Source organism: Xyrauchen texanus, chromosome 11 (genome assembly GCF_025860055.1).
Source record: "Xyrauchen texanus isolate HMW12.3.18 chromosome 11, RBS_HiC_50CHRs, whole genome shotgun sequence".
NCBI lineage: Eukaryota > Metazoa > Chordata > Actinopteri > Cypriniformes > Catostomidae > Xyrauchen > Xyrauchen texanus.
This window is the reverse complement of record NC_068286.1, coordinates 5,966,415-5,982,725: the sequence shown is the minus strand read 5'-3', so window position 1 is coordinate 5,982,725 and position 16,311 is coordinate 5,966,415. Positions and strand designations below refer to the sequence as shown.

The window sequence follows — 16,311 nt, the reverse complement described above, 5'->3', positions numbered from 1 at the left end:
TCTACGTCTTGTGTATGTATTATTTTATTAATTGTATTACATTAAGTTCAGTTCAGTTTATTTGTATAGCACTTTTTACAATACATATTGCTTAAAAGAAGCTCTACAGAAAATATTTTAAATAAAAAAAAAAATATATATATATATATATATATATATATTCAATTCAAAGGGGCTTTATTGGCATGAATGTAAACAATACAATATTGCCAAATATATATCCTTTATATATATATATACTTATAAGCCATTTTCCACTTTCCACTTATAAGTAACCTGAAATTATATTTAATCATAATTTTGCTTTATTCATTCTTTCCTAAAAATAAAAAAACACACATGTCAGTCATGTTTCTGTTTATCAACCCAGTTTTCCTCCCACTTTCGTGACGTCACAATGGCCTGCCCGTGACGCACGTTGACAGAGCGCTGCAGTGGCGCTTGAGAGAGTTCACCATTATTAAAGAGGGACAGAAATGTCATGCAATGTTTATTCTGAGCGCTAGGAAGTATTTGCCGTGTCGCCACATACACTCAACGCTCACATTGTATGCATTTAGAAATCTAATACATTTTCATCGGCTTGACTGGAGAAACTGGACTGTACCGGTCGCACCTGATTCAGAGACGAATAACAAAGACTGAGACGCTTTAAAACACCGAGAAATCTTCAGACTGCACTATGAATCACCTGAATATACTAGTTCTGCATTTTAAGGACTATATTAGGCATTCTTAGTCGTTAATGTCATTGTCGTTCTGGATGGAAGGCGTGAATATGATATTATTTTGGTAACGTGAGGTGCGCGCGCGTGTCTTAAGGAGATCCGGGATGATTTTATTTATTTGCACGCACATATTCGAATATATATAGATATGTTCCATACGTCACATGTTATATCTCACATATAGTCAATAATTGTGCGATATACCCCGATTGTTTCGCTTTAAAACGTCCGTATTACTTTGCATACGAGATTTCACGCTTGGATAAGCGACACTGACTCCACACTGGACCACGTACATATGAGTTTTTTGGATGTCCTCGTAAGGAAACTGAGGTGAAGATGTGGATCAACCCTGAGGAGGTGTTGTTGGCCAGTGCGTTGTGGATGACGGAACGCGCGAATCCGTATTTCATCCTGCAGAAGAGAAAGGGCCATGGAGGCGGTCTCGCGGGTAAACAGCTAATTAGTGCTTACACTTACACGATAATGCTATGATAAGAGGTGTTTTATTTTATACAAATATGTGTGATATAATCAGAGATGAATGTTTTAAGTCTGTCTGTAGGTTCAGATGGACGTCTTGTGTTATTGGTCATGCGTGCCACAGCCGCGTAAATACAGACACACCTGTGCGCGCGCTATTATTACCTGTGTGAGGAGAGAACATGATTTGAATGTTTGAAATAAAACAATATACTCGGGTATATATAAATATGAGTAGTTTGCGAGGGTCAAAGTCTTTCTGTTGTTGGGAGACAGACTTGATAACATCATTCGCAATGCTTCACACAGAGGTCCACGGATATATCGGTTTTTACCGATTAAGCGGTACGGATAGTTGCTTTTTGGAATTATCGGTTATCGGCAAAAATTAATGCTGATAGTATTTTTATTCATATTATTCCTCCCTTTTTCTCTGTGAGCTGGATGCACAGACATTTCAAAATAAGAGTCCTACGTAGTTTGGTCTTGTTCATTGTTAAAAGTCTTGCATTATGCACCAAATCTAAACTAATTGGGATTTAGTTGCACAATAAATTGCATCAGGGTTTTTATTTGTTTTGCACTCTTGTTGCCTGGTGTGGTGCCACAGTAAGGAAAGACTAAGAAATAACTGAATATTCTGGCACAGTAGTGACTGGTCAAGTTTTCATGTCATTTGGTATTGTGCAATGCATTTAACTGACAAGGACCTCACCTGATCTGACCTGTATTTATTGGTGGGCAGGTATGTTTGGCATTTGCTTTCATCTTCTGTATTAGTGAAATCTGTTGAAATCGTGCTTAACCAAGTTTCATGTTTGATCTTTAATGGTAGGAAATGAGATATTTACTGTTAAGATTCAAATGACACTACATAAGTGAGATAAACAACACTCTGAAGTGCTTAAGCGCTGCCAATATGTGTGTGTCTACCCCATTGTGTCTGTCATTGACAAAAGACAGACTCAAAGCATACACTAGCAAGAAAAGATGATGTCATGGTAACAGTGTGCTGTGTGCCAGTTACCATTGAGTGTTGATGAGCCTGGCACGGCCCAGCAGACCGACTCAAAGAGGTCTTGGGTAGTCTGCGTTTGACCAAAAGCACCAAAGAAAAACCACATGTTTGTGCATGTTTACCTAAGATAAAGCAGCTTATTTCATGTTTTGTCTATTATCCAAAGGCCTAGTGCTCAACATGGTTCCAAATAAAGCTCAAACGCTGTTTTTGTGCTGAATAAGGGTCAAGTCAACAGCTCCTTTGTGCTGTTTTGCTATTCAATACAGTTGTATCAGGTTGATGCTGATTAGAAAAATATAGATTTTGTCCATGTGCAGGAAAGAGGCTGTTTTTGTGTGGGCAAAGATACATTCAATTGAATGTAGGCTGCATACAATATATAGAATAATAAAAGACAACAATGAAAAATTCCTCCCACAACTCCTCGTCCATGCATATGCAGTCTTTGCGTTCCATCCAAATCCATGTTAGCACATGCATAGTGCTTTCAACTTTAAGTGAGTACCAAATTTCAAGTTCGGTGAACAGTGACTTGCAAATTTGTCTAGAGAAACAATGTTTGACCAATAGAGGAATCAGTCACAGATTCAAGTTTGCATCGGAAAGAGTAAAACATAAAAAAGGTTGCATTAGGGAGATAACGGTTCAAATTTCGATTCGGTTTGAATCATGCGTCTGCGGTCACAATTTTTGTTCTTCATTCACAAAATACTTGGTACATCACTATTAGGATAGGGTCGCGATAGTGGTCAACTGACCACATTAGTGAGGTTGACTAGTTTATCCATATTTTATCCCATTTTCGTTTCGATATTTTTAGCCCCAGTGCTTTAGGCTATGTCTAAATTAATCCGGATACATTTGCAAATTGTGTTTTCGAAACGCTCTCCTTCAACACTGCTGTTAAGCATTCGCCAAAGGTTGTTCGTCCACACTGAAACGTTTAAACATGCAAAACATCCGTTGCATGTACAGTCTGAAACGCAATCGTTCTTGTGTTCCGTCACCGGACACCATTTCTGAGTAAACTTCCTGTCATCTTTGATGAAATGCAATGTGAAGGTTGTACAAATTAACCTGTATCTTTAAAAATGCTATTAAAGTGAATATCAGGCACAACAGCTCCGCTATAAGATGGCCGCCATCTTGATTGTATGGGTTGAATGGACTGCGTCACATGACAACAAATACGTCATAGTGTTAGGCATATCAGTTTTCCCATCTACACTACAATGTTAAGATGGTGTTTTCAAGTGTATCCACGTTGGAGAGCATATTAAAAAGCTCAGTTTTCGCTGATGCCGTCTCAATGTGAAAGGAAGGCCAAAACGTAGAGTAAAAAGATGCGTTTTCATATGAAAATGTATTGGTGTGGTCGTGGCCTTAATTGGCATGATAACAGCGTGCTGTGCTTTTGCTGTTAAACAGTTTAAGCGGGAAAACCCTCTCTGAAAGTTGTGTCCATTTATTCGTCAGCCGATACCACCATATTAGTTTATTGCATACTTTTGAATACGATGACATTAGGAAACTAAAAACTGAGTTTTCAAATGAAAACGGATTAATGTGGATGTTGCCTGTATCTGTTTTTGAACACAAGAATGTAACTCAAGGAAACATTCCCAAAGTCAAGAAATCTCAATGACAAGTCGATTATGAATATGTAGTTTAGCACATCTATAGTCACTATTAGAGGTGCAGTTATAAGGAAATTTAAGGCAAATATGATAATCAATATTTATTATTCTAATCAGGCGATAGTCCTAATCCTTTTGCTTTTTTATCGCTTTTTGCAGTTAGCATCTATCGCTTTTTGCAGTTAGCATCTATCGCTTTTTGCGCTTAGCATCTATCGCTTTTTGCGCTTAGCATCTGTCGCTATTTGCGCTTAGCATCTGTCGCTTTTTACGCTTAGCATCTGTCGCTATTTGCACTTAGCATCTGTCGCTATTTGCACTTAGCATCTGTCGCTATTTGCACTTAGCATCTGTCGCTATTTGCACTTAGCATCTATCGCTTGGTGCAAATAGCCTCTGCTTTAATTAAATGATAGAATTCTGGAAGCAAATTAATTCGTTTTTGAATACAAATTCATTCTCCGAAATACGTGGATTAGTTTTATTTGACAAGTGAAAAAAAAAATAATAACTTTTTGTTTTTTACCAGTAATAAACCTTGTCTTGCATCAAAATGCACCACACTGTTGAATAACAGACAATAACAACAACAACAAAAAAAAATCACATTTTGTGAAATGTGAACTTTGACTGTTCCATTAAACTTGTTACTGTGTCCTTACAAATGTTATTTTTGGGGCAAGAGTGCTCGTAAACAAAGTAGAGCTGAATAGATCATGTGATGCTTACTGTATTCTCAAATCCCTGCTCTCTTGATTCCGCTACCAGGGAAACCGTGGCTCATCTGAGTGTATGAAAAGGAGGAACATACAGTCATGCGGTCTGGAGGGGCTATTGTGCTCGCAGAAAGAGGAAGCCACTCATGTTTGGAGGATCTCTATTCTCAGCCACACATTTATGTTCAGGAAAATCTATGTTGTCACAAAGCAAAAATAATGACTTAAAAAATGACTACATATACATTGTCGCTGTCCTTTTCTGCTTATCAATGTCCCCTGCGGCATGTTTGCTGCAGCCCATTTCGGTTTATCGTGGCCCATTCGGCCCCGTTTTGCAGCCGCCCCACCGGGAAAGTCCCAGTTCTCCCGATGCCCAGTCAACCCTTGATGTGTGTTGTGAAAAGCGCTATACATATAAAATTGACTTGGTGTGTTAACGGTCAATAGGTTCATTCTGTGTCAACTTAACCAGAGTGTTCTGGCTTGAAATGTTTTTGAAAAAAGTTTATAGTAGCTATGCCAGAGAACGATAAGATGTAATTTGGCTTTGAAGTGGAATGCCATATTGCATAACACCATTTTGCCTCTTTAAATGTGAAATCCACGTGTAGAGACAATCAGTGGAGTAGATCTGGATGTAAAGAGACCATGATGCCAGAGGCAGAGACTCGAGCTCTGGTTTATCTGGTTTATCAGGAGTCTTCATGTGGCATGTCAGAAGCTCTGATAATTGCGCTGTAGCAATCTCACCCTGCAGCAATGGTAAATTTCTTCAGGTACAATCTTTAAAGTGGCTAAGAACCAGTTGCAGGCTTGCTCAGGGGGTTCAACCAGGAACAGCCTCCAGTCCTGTCTGTGGTGTCGTTTTTATGCAGACAAGCACAATCTACAATCTTCAGTGTAAAAAGCCAAAAGCGAATTAAAAACCTCATGAAATGGCTTGACGAGCCCAGTTTTCTTTCTTGTGTGACATATTTCCAATTGAAACGAGACATTGAGGCTGAACATACTGAACAGCTGTTTTCTTGTTTAAATAGCAATTAGCCTTGAATTTATGTTATAGCTGTTGATGATGATTTGCTGCAGGTGTTGGTTGCAGGTGTTATTAGCATGCAGGATATTCTCATCCCAGAGTGCATTTGATTAGACAAAAATGTCAATGCATCAATAGTTTTGGTAAAAACTAAAACTGTAAATTTTATATGCAAATAGCTTGCTATAACAAAAATGCAACTTTTCAGAGTACACTAGCATATAGATGACGTCAAAGCTAACAGACTTGGACTAAAAGCCACAAAACTCTCATTTTGACTTTTATGGGGTCTTTATCAGTGGATATCCATTCCCTATAACTGCAAGAAAGCAGTAATAAGGATGTGCACAGATTTGCTCATGCCTCATCTTGGTCATGCCGCTCCTGTTTCAAGTGTTTGGTAATCTGTTGAACTTCCGTAATCATAAGTAGGCGCACGTGGAATTTCCGGACAGTTTCATATTAGTGATTTTGATGGGCAAATCTGCAGGATTCAAGCTGTGGGGCTTTCTGCCAAATTCTGTGGCCGCATATTGCATCCTGACATATTAAGTATAAAATGCTATATGGGCCAGGCCCATTCTGAGATTATCAGCATCTGCCAATAACCATACCCCCTTTTTTAGTGACTTTTTTTTGTAAAAAAAAGTTGAAAGTTAATTTCACTAAAGCAATCGGCCACCCCACTCTAGTGGCCATTGAAAAGCCCATATTAGTTGACCACTGGTCGTAATAGATGCTTGTTTAAATTATTTTGTCTTATTGAGAGTATCCTCAAAAACAACCTTGTTTTGTATCTGTGTGCATATTAATTTATTAAGTAAATTCCTATTTTTAGACTACTAATATTCTACTGCCATAATCCTGAGCATAGTATTTAATGATTTCCCACAGGTCTGCTGGTGGGAACCCTTGACGTTGTGTTGGACTCCAGTGCTCGTGTGGCCCCGTTCCGGATCCTCTACCAGACCCCTGATTCACTGGTTTATTGGACCATCGCCCACGGTAACATACTGTCTTCACACCCCCCACTGCCGCCCATTCTGAAATCTTCCTTCATATCCCGCCTTCTTCCTGGTGGCCAGAGCATTACCTCATGCCCTACTGCCTCGAAAGTGGAATCTAAAGTCAAAAATCAATGTGCACCTTTTTTTCAAATACTGTTTGAGAGAACATGATGTGCACATGCTGTCTTGGCTTTCACAGTTCAGATCAGACCATTACAAACAATGTTGTCACTGCTTTAGGAATCAATGCTTCAACAAAACCTTACAGTTGTTGGAAATCTGTACTTGTACCGGGCTACAAAGAGACTGCAGTTACAGAAGGGTTAATGTGCGATTTAGCACTTCAAATATTGCGTCTGGGGTTTGAGTAATGCAGATGTTTTTGTTGGGCAGCACACTACTGTGGTGATATGTACACTAGGGGTGGTCGAAACAACTATTCCAAAGTATTGCAAAGTATTTTACTTCACAAGACTGTATCAATGTTTCCACGCAAATAATTGATCTTCGCTTAAATGTACATCACAGAATTATTTGCTCTCTATCGACATCTGTTGTTGAAATATAAAACTGCATGTTACTTGCAAAGGAACATTGTTTTATTTTTACATATATCTAAAAATATATATATCTGAAGACGTATATCTGAAAAAATAAGTAAGAAGCATATTTGTGCACTATAGTAGCCATGACATAAACATGCAAGTATGAATGACGGAAAGCTGAAATTTCGGAAAGCTCTGAATATAAAATCATTATTGTAAGCTCACCGTAGTGACTTCAGGTAAGGCAAGAACACGTTTTTAAACACAGATATTATATAAGCAAATGTGACCGCATATCATTTTTTTCAACGTTAATGTGGCAATTTATGAGGTGGCTTTGTAACCATAAATAGCTAAACTCTGTTTCACGTGACACCCCTTAATAAAAAGTCCTCGTCTTGACTTGTTTGGGACACGTCCCACTATCTATTCTGCATTACTTGATGTTTCTTCATCGCTCTCACGTGTAAATAACATAAAGCTCATCTTGACCACTTATTTCATTGATATATTTAATGCTGTAGAAACGATAGACTAAATTCTCTACTGGTTGACAGATTCCTATTGCTTCTATAGCCTAGATCATTCTGTCTGAAGTCAAAAGCAAGAGGGGTGGATGAAAGGCAGCGCTTGCGTCCCAGAGCAGAGAGTGCTGTGTTTCTGAGCTAATCTATTTTAGGGGAAACTGCGAGTGGGTTCAGATTTCACAAGCTGTTTCTTTAGAAGCTGCTGGTCCTTTTGTAAATCTCCTCATTAAAGGAAAACAACAAAAATTAGCATCTATCGCTTAGTGCACTTAGCATCTATGGCTATTTGCACTTAGCATCTGTCGCTATTTACACTTAGCATCTATCTCTTTTTGCACTTAGCATCTATGGCTATTTGCACTTAGCATCTATGGCTATTTGCACTTAGCATCTATGGCTATTTGCACTTAGCATCTGTCCCTATTTCCAATTCAACTGTGGAACATTGTCTTCACGTGTTTTTCATAGGGAGCTCGCGTAAGGAGATCACAGAGAACTGGGAGTGGCTTGAGCAGAACCTGCTGCAAACGCTCTCCATCTTTGAGAATGAAAATGACATCACTACGTTCGTCAAGGGAAAAGTCCAGGTAAGCCATAACAACTTTAGTCGTACAAAACTGCAATACTGCCTTAGAATGTGGCTAAAATGAGCCATAATCACTCTGTGTCTCTCCTGTCTGTGCAGGGCATCATAGCTGAATACAACAAAAGCCATGATATTAAAGAAGACGATGACACTGAAAAATTCAAGGAGGCCATCGCTAAGTTCCGTAAACTCTTCGCCATGCCAGAGGAGGAGAAGCTGGTTAATTATTACTCCTGCAGTTACTGGAAGGGGAAGGTGCCGCGGCAGGGCTGGCTGTACCTCAGCATCAATCACCTGTGCTTTTACTCCTATATTCTCGGAAAAGAGGGTGAGCACTACAGCACAACAAAATGATGTAAAATGCTGTCTGCAACAACTTTATAAATGGGTTGGCACTTTGATCTATTATCTAGGCACAGCACAATAAAGCATCAAATTGTGATAAATCACATATCTTCCTAATTAATATATAGTTTTGATAAGGGCTAAGGGCAGTTTTGTCAATGGATTAACATTTTTAATTGAATTAATTACATGACACAAAATTAATTGCATATATAAATGTTTGCTGAGAAAGCATCTCAAATAACAATAATTCGGTATATAATGATTAATTAATTATAAATAGTGAAATTTGAATAATTATAAATATATGATATATTACAAAAATAAAAATTCAGATAATTGATTGAAGACTTTGATAAGAAAATACAAAAAGTGGCTATAGAAGGCAATTTATTTAATATTAAAATAAGTCAATCATTGCCTACAGTCCATAGCAATCCATTTTAGATTTGAATTTGTCAATGCATGCAATTCGTCTGAGATTTATTATAAGGGATTTTCTAAGGACGCGTCAATATACACATGCGTCAAACGAAGGCTTTTGTTTTGTTCGTCTCACTTTGGTTGCGGCGCATTATAAAAGCAGCGTTTTTAGGTTGCTTTGTCAAGTTAAACATTAAACTAAGATAAACGCGTCTCGGGATTCTTGCATTTGGAATTGCACTCCATCCAGCTGTGTTTGAGCGCAAAAACACATCCCCATCTTGTGCTGTCACGTGTGTTTTTGTTGTTGTGTGGTTTGTGCTAATACAGCTGGAGTTTCGCTTACTGCCCCCTGCTGAAAACAGGTGGTACTTCAAGCTTTAATTGCTCCGATGGTAAGAATATTCCATATTGCTGACCGGAAATATGATAAATTGTGTTGTTTTTTAACAAGTAATTTTTTTATATAATCTCACTGAGTTAACATGTTAGATCAACAACCTAAGATTTGATCCTAAATAGCCTCAACGATCAACAGAGTCCGGCAATAAGACATTCATAAGACTAATTTGCTGTGTCTTGCTTTGTAGAAATTGAATTGGTCCATAATTTAGCTCCATATAACTGGATATTAAACCAATGTCCCCTCATGGCAAGTCAGGTCACTTGGAAGCCGTGTAACTAATGCTTCCGGGCAGCTTTTTTCTATGGATGAAAGTACATCTTAATTGGGGAAAGACCAAAATCTCCAAAACGGCAGTAAAATCAACAATCGTATCATATTGTGTACATGGTAGTGTGACAATAAAGTGATTTGATTTGATTTGATTTGATATTGTGCTTGTTTACTTTTGACGCCTATTTAGCATGAGATGTGAGACTCCTGTTTTTAGGTTCACTAGGTAAACACCTTGGTATACTTCATTATTAAATGCTCTGTAAACACTCATCTTCACATCAAAATGTTAAAAGACGTCCATATAAATGTGTTTCAGTTAAGCTGGTCATCCGCTGGGCTGACATCACACAGCTGGAGAAGAACGCCACGCTACTGCTTCCGAACATGGTGCGCTTCAGTACGCGCTGCAGCGAGCACATCTTCTCCGTCTTTCTGAACATCAACGAGACGTTCAAACTCATGGAGCAGCTTGCCAACATCGCCATGAGACAACTGCTGGACAACAAGGGCTTTGAGCAGGACCGCTCTCTGCCCAAACTCAAGAAGAAATCGCCCAAGAAAGTGTCAGCCCTTAAAAGGTCTGTGCCTATAAAGCTGATTATGGTGAAACCATACAGAACAGTGACCTCAAGAGAAACTGAAGATACTGTAATAAACTGGATGTTAGAAGGTCATGGACTAAACCAAGATGTCTGATGTCATTTAATTGAAATCAGATGCGTTTCTGATTTGTTTATATGATTCTCTCAGCTGCATGAAGATATTCATTTGCAGATATTTTTGATTTCTCACATCACTAGCTTTAAATATGCAACTTAGCTTTTCTAACGAATGCATAAAATGACCAGCTGGAAATAAACTAATGCAAATAGATGGTTATAGATGGTAACAATCGTGACATTTAACCATTTGGGTAGGACTTGTGTGTATTTTTGTCATATTGTTCTAACCGCTTAGCTGGTTAGCTTTAATGTTAGCGTCCTCTCAGCCTTTTCGTTATTGATATTTTAAATCCACTTCAGAAGTGTTCTGCTCCAGGCAGAGTGTAACCTCACATGTCAAAACAAACACCACAAGGCATCAGTGAAGTTTTATTCCGCTTCTGGAGGCTGTTGTCATACTGTATAATGACAGTGGACCCTTCCCAGCTGCTCCATCACTGGACGAAACAGGGAAAAACTATCGGTGTGGATGTTTGCCGATAACTGTTAGTTCCAGAAATCTGTTAGTGGAGCCGATTAATCGGCAAAACCGATATATCGGTCAACCTCTAATACATATACTATGTATTGTGGCAACAGACAAGTTAAGCTTTTAGATAATACAAAACAAGTGGCTTTACAGTCAAAATATTGTCATGCGTCAAATTAACACTTTTGGAGCATCTCTCTTTGGTTGCGTCGCATCTCACTTGTTTTCAGTATCTCTAGTCATGAGCTCTGTGTTTGTAGGATTATATGTCAAGGTAAACATTGTTTGAAACGCATCTCGAGATCCCTGCTCCGTCCAGCTGTCTTGAAGCACAAGAGCATGTTATGTGCCTGCTCGTTGGTTTGACGAGGCATGTTGCCTGTACAGCTGCCGCGCTGACTGCCCCCTACTGCAACAAGGTGGTACATCAAGCTTGAAGTGCTCCGAAAGTAGTAACATTTCTTGATTAATCGTGTACATTTTTATATACGTTATTTTAAATCAAATTAATCACACAAAATGAATGCGTTAAATCGAAAGCCCTAGTTAAAATAATTTGATAAACAATAATAAGTCAAATTTCAAAACAATAATTCTTTTGAAAAATGCTCTAGAAAGATTGCAGTGTAACTTTATTTTTTTTTTAGAAGAACCATTTTGACATACAAGGACCCCCTTTAAGCATAACTATTTTTTCTTGTCCATATATCTTCTTCAGGGACTTGGACGCCAGGGCTAAAAGCGAGCGATACCGGGCACTGTTCCGCCTGCCCAAAGACGAGAAACTAGACGGCCACACAGGCTGTACACTGTGGACCCCCTTCAACAAGTTGCACATCCTCGGACAGATGTTTGTCTCCACCAATTACATCTGCTTCACCAGTAAAGAGGAGACTGTCTGCAGTCTGATTATCCCTCTAAGAGAGGTCAGTCAGATTTGAGCTGTCTGTATTCCTAGATCTGTCAGAATAAGTTTGTTCACGCTTGCTGCTGTCAAATTGTTTCCTCTACATGTTAGCAATGGTTTTGTGATTCTGACTATTCTACTGTATATCACACTAATTATAATCATTAATTATTATTATGGCAGTTCTCTTGTTTGCTTCGCCAATGTTGATATTTCCACTGAGCCTGTCGCAGTGCATTAAGATGCAGTGTTAATTTTTTTCCTCACTATATATTTTTCACCAGATGTGACATTGCTGAAGTATAATGTGTTTTGAATGCTGTTTCTTTAAAACGTAAAATATATACCTCCCTATGCCTCTCTCTCTGCAATAGGTGACCATCGTTGAGAAAGCTGATAGCTCCAACGTCCTTCCCAGCCCCTTGTCAATCAGCACCAAAAACAAAATGACTTTCCTCTTTGCCAATCTCAAAGACCGGGACTTCCTGGTGCAGCGGATCTCTGACTTCCTGCAGCAGACTACTTCCAAAATGTACTTTGAGCGGGAAATCACAGGCAGCCTCAGCAGCTCAGACGATGAGGTGAACACAATGCTTTTCTTTTGTTTTTCATTAGATTTTTACTATTAAAGATAATACTGTATATATTAGACTACTATACTATACTTAAACTATACCAAACTAAACATATACTTGACTTATACTAAACTTAACTGTACTACATTATATTTATTCTATTCTGTACCATTCTAAACTACACTAAACTTATATTGTACTATATACAGTATACTATACTATACTTATACTGTACTATACTATGCTTAACTTATACTTTACATATTCTACTGTATACTATATTATACTAAACTTGTACTATACTACACTATACTATACCATACTTGTACTATACTATACTCAACTTATACTGTACTATACTATACTCAACTTATACTGTACTATACTTGTACTATACTATTCTCAACTTATACTGTACTATACTTGTACTATACTATACTCAACTTATACTGAACTATACTATACTAAACTTATACTGTACTATACTTGTACTATGCTATTCTAAACTTATACTGTACTATACTTGTACTATACTATTCTCAACTTATACTGTACTATACTTGTACTATACTATTCTCAACTTATATTGTACTATACTATACTCAACTTATACTGCACTACACTGTACTATACTAAACTTATACTGCACTACACTGCACTATACTAAACTTATACTGTACTATACTTGTACTATACTATTCTCAACTTATACTGTACTATACTTGTACTATACTATTCTCAACTTATATTGTACTATACTATACTAAACTTATACTGCACTACACTGTACTATACTAAACTTATACTGTACTATACTTGTACTATACTATTCTCAACTTATACTGTACTATACTTGTACTATACTATTCTCAACTTATATTGTACTATACTTGTACTATGCTATTCTAAACTTATACTTGTACTATACTATTCTCAACTTATACTGTACTATACTTGTACTATACTATTCTCAACTTATATTGTACTATACTATACTAAACTTATACTGCACTACACTGTACTATACTAAACTTATACTGTACTATACTTGTACTATACTATTCTCAACTTATACTGTACTACACTGTACTATACTAAACTTATACTGCACTACACTGTACTATACTAAACTTATACTGCACTACACTGTACTGTACTATACTAAACTTATACTGCACTACACTCTGCTATATTTGTACTATACTATACTCAACTTATATTGTACTATACTATACTCAACTTATACTGTACTACACTGTACTATACTAAACTTATACTGCACTACACTGTACTATACTAAACTTATACTGCACTACACTGTACTATACTAAACTTATACTGCACTACACTGTACTATACTCAACTTATACTGTACTACACTGTACTATACTAAACTTATACTGCACTACACTCTGCTATATTTGTACTATACTATACTCAACTTATACTGTACTACACTGTACTATACTAAACTTATACTGCACTACACTGTACTATACTAAACTTATACTGCACTACACTGTACTATACTAAACTTATACTGCACTACACTCTGCTATATTTGTACTATACTATACTCAACTTATATTGTACTATACTATACTCAACTTATACTGCACTACACTGTACTATACTAAACTTATACTGCACTACACTGTACTGTACTATACTAAACTTATACTGCACTACACTGTACTGTACTATACTAAACTTATACTGCACTACACTGTACTGTACTGTACTAAACTTATACTGCACTACACTGTACTGTACTATACTAAACTTATACTGCACTACACTGTACTGTACTGTACTAAACTTATACTGCACTACACTGTACTGTACTGTACTAAACTTATACTGCACTACACTGTACTGTACTCTACTAAACTTATACTGTACTGTTCTGTATTTGTAGGTATACTCGCAGCAGGGCAGTGTTTTGTCCTGTAGTCCTCAGCGCAGTGCTCTTGGCTCAGAGGGAGAGAGTGAGAGACAGTTCAATCTCAATGATAACAGAGTTCCCACAGCAACACAAGCACTGATGACCATGTACCGTCGTCGATCCCCAGAGGAATTCAACCCCAAACTGGTATCTCAATATAAAAATCTATTAAAAATAACGAAGGCATGTTTCCCCACAGTTTATCACTAAATCAACACAAGGCAGAATGAGATTTAATCATTTTCATTGATATGCACTTTTGTTTTTATATTTTCTATAGTGAGATATATACATAGTAGCTTAATAAACAGCATCATTTACTTTCATATATTTTTACTAAAAAATAAATTTGTGAATAAAGGGTGCAAAAATTATGTGACTTATTTTTTAGAGCCAGTTCAATATTGTATAAATCTAAATTATTACTGTGGACCCAGTCAAGTTTATTTTAATAATATAATGCTGAATTATCATTGTTATTTTGAGGATTAGATTTGTTATGTAAAAGTTATATGTTTCTGTCCTATTTACTTCACCTTGAGCTTTTATTTTGACACTGAAGCGCAGCATGTATTTGACCATATACAATGTTCCTCATCTGGTAAAATGCTGTCAACGCCTCCTTTTCTGTCATACTATGCTGCGTTTGTAGATTTGTATAATAACTTTTAGCTGTTACTAATGTTTGGAATTGCACAAATGCTTGAAATGTTTCTTTCACAATGCTCATGAACTGCTCTAAAATTGCTAAAAACACAAGCCCATGAGCCCTGCGCATGCACTAAGCAGTGCATCACTGGTTTATTAAGAAGCACACAAAGACCATGTTTATCCGTCTTTAATCGCATCCTTTTGCAGTTTTATAATCACATACTGAATGACCATATTGTCATTTTGGTGTTATTTTGATTAATTGTGCAACCCTGAAGGATCATGAAATTAATCTACTGATGCACTCTTTATGAAAATTAATGGCCAAATTAAAAGCACAAAAATATCACAACATTCACAATATTTCCTTGTTATATTGTGAATATTTATGGCCCAGCCCTACATCACAGTATCACTGGCAACATCTTATTTGAGATGTGTATTCTTTCCCCCTTTATTTAAATACACACAAACCTACATCAAAACATAAATGAAAGATTAGAAGGACAGAAATATGTTCTGCAACATTATTAAGTAATGAACCAGGAGAGAGTGTTACAGTGATTGCGTTGCCATTTTATTACATGTAAGGAGTGTTCTAAAAGCTCCTTAACCATGGTAAAATAACTATAAAGCACTCAAATGGCTTATTGCTTTTATAAAATGGCACAAAAAAACAATATGATAAAAGATGCCAATGTTTAATTATGTTGGTTTGACAAAGCCAACATACTGTTACTCTACAGACTTTTTTAGGGTTTTACCAAAATCCCTAAACCAAGCCCAAAATTATCAGTTGTAACTCCTACTAAAGCTTTCAAGCTACATCCAGCAAACTTGGCACAGACCTTCATGCTGTTCTGACTCTATCCATCTGTCTATCTATCCATCCAAAGATCTATAGATGGATCCATCCATCTATCCATCTAAAGATCTATAGATAGATAGATCCATCCATCCATCCATCTATAGATCCATCCATCCATCCATCTATAGATCGGTCCATCGGTCCTTCCATCAATCTATAGATTGGTCCATCAGTCCATCCAGCCATCAATCTATAGATCTATAGACCAGTCCATCCAGCCATCAATCTATAGATCTATAGACCGGTCCATCCAGCCATCAATCTATAGATCTATAGACCGGTCCATCCATCCATCAATCTATAGATAGGTCCATCCATCCAGCCATCCATCCAAAGATCTATTGGTAGGATCCATCCAAATGTCTATAGATAGGATCCATTCATCTATCTATCCATCTATCCATCTGTCCATCCATCCAAAGATCTATAGATAGGATCCAT

At 37.2% G+C, this 16,311-nt stretch overlaps 1 protein-coding gene across 1 annotated transcript in view; it reads left to right on the top strand.

Annotated features, from left to right (window-relative positions):
* Positions 1-443: 443 nt before the first annotated feature.
* The window catches only part of LOC127651860 (TBC1 domain family member 9-like), a 28,827-nt gene continuing 12,959 nt past the window's right edge, over positions 444-16,311 (top strand). Inside the window, exons 1-8 of the mRNA XM_052137896.1 lie at positions 444-1,179; positions 6,516-6,626; positions 8,169-8,287; positions 8,386-8,614; positions 10,050-10,311; positions 11,643-11,850; positions 12,206-12,412; positions 14,325-14,498. Coding sequence (XP_051993856.1) covers positions 1,068-1,179; positions 6,516-6,626; positions 8,169-8,287; positions 8,386-8,614; positions 10,050-10,311; positions 11,643-11,850; positions 12,206-12,412; positions 14,325-14,498 — 1,422 coding nt within the window. The 5' untranslated portion in view covers positions 444-1,067. The remainder of the gene's footprint in view (positions 1,180-6,515; positions 6,627-8,168; positions 8,288-8,385; positions 8,615-10,049; positions 10,312-11,642; positions 11,851-12,205; positions 12,413-14,324; positions 14,499-16,311) is intronic.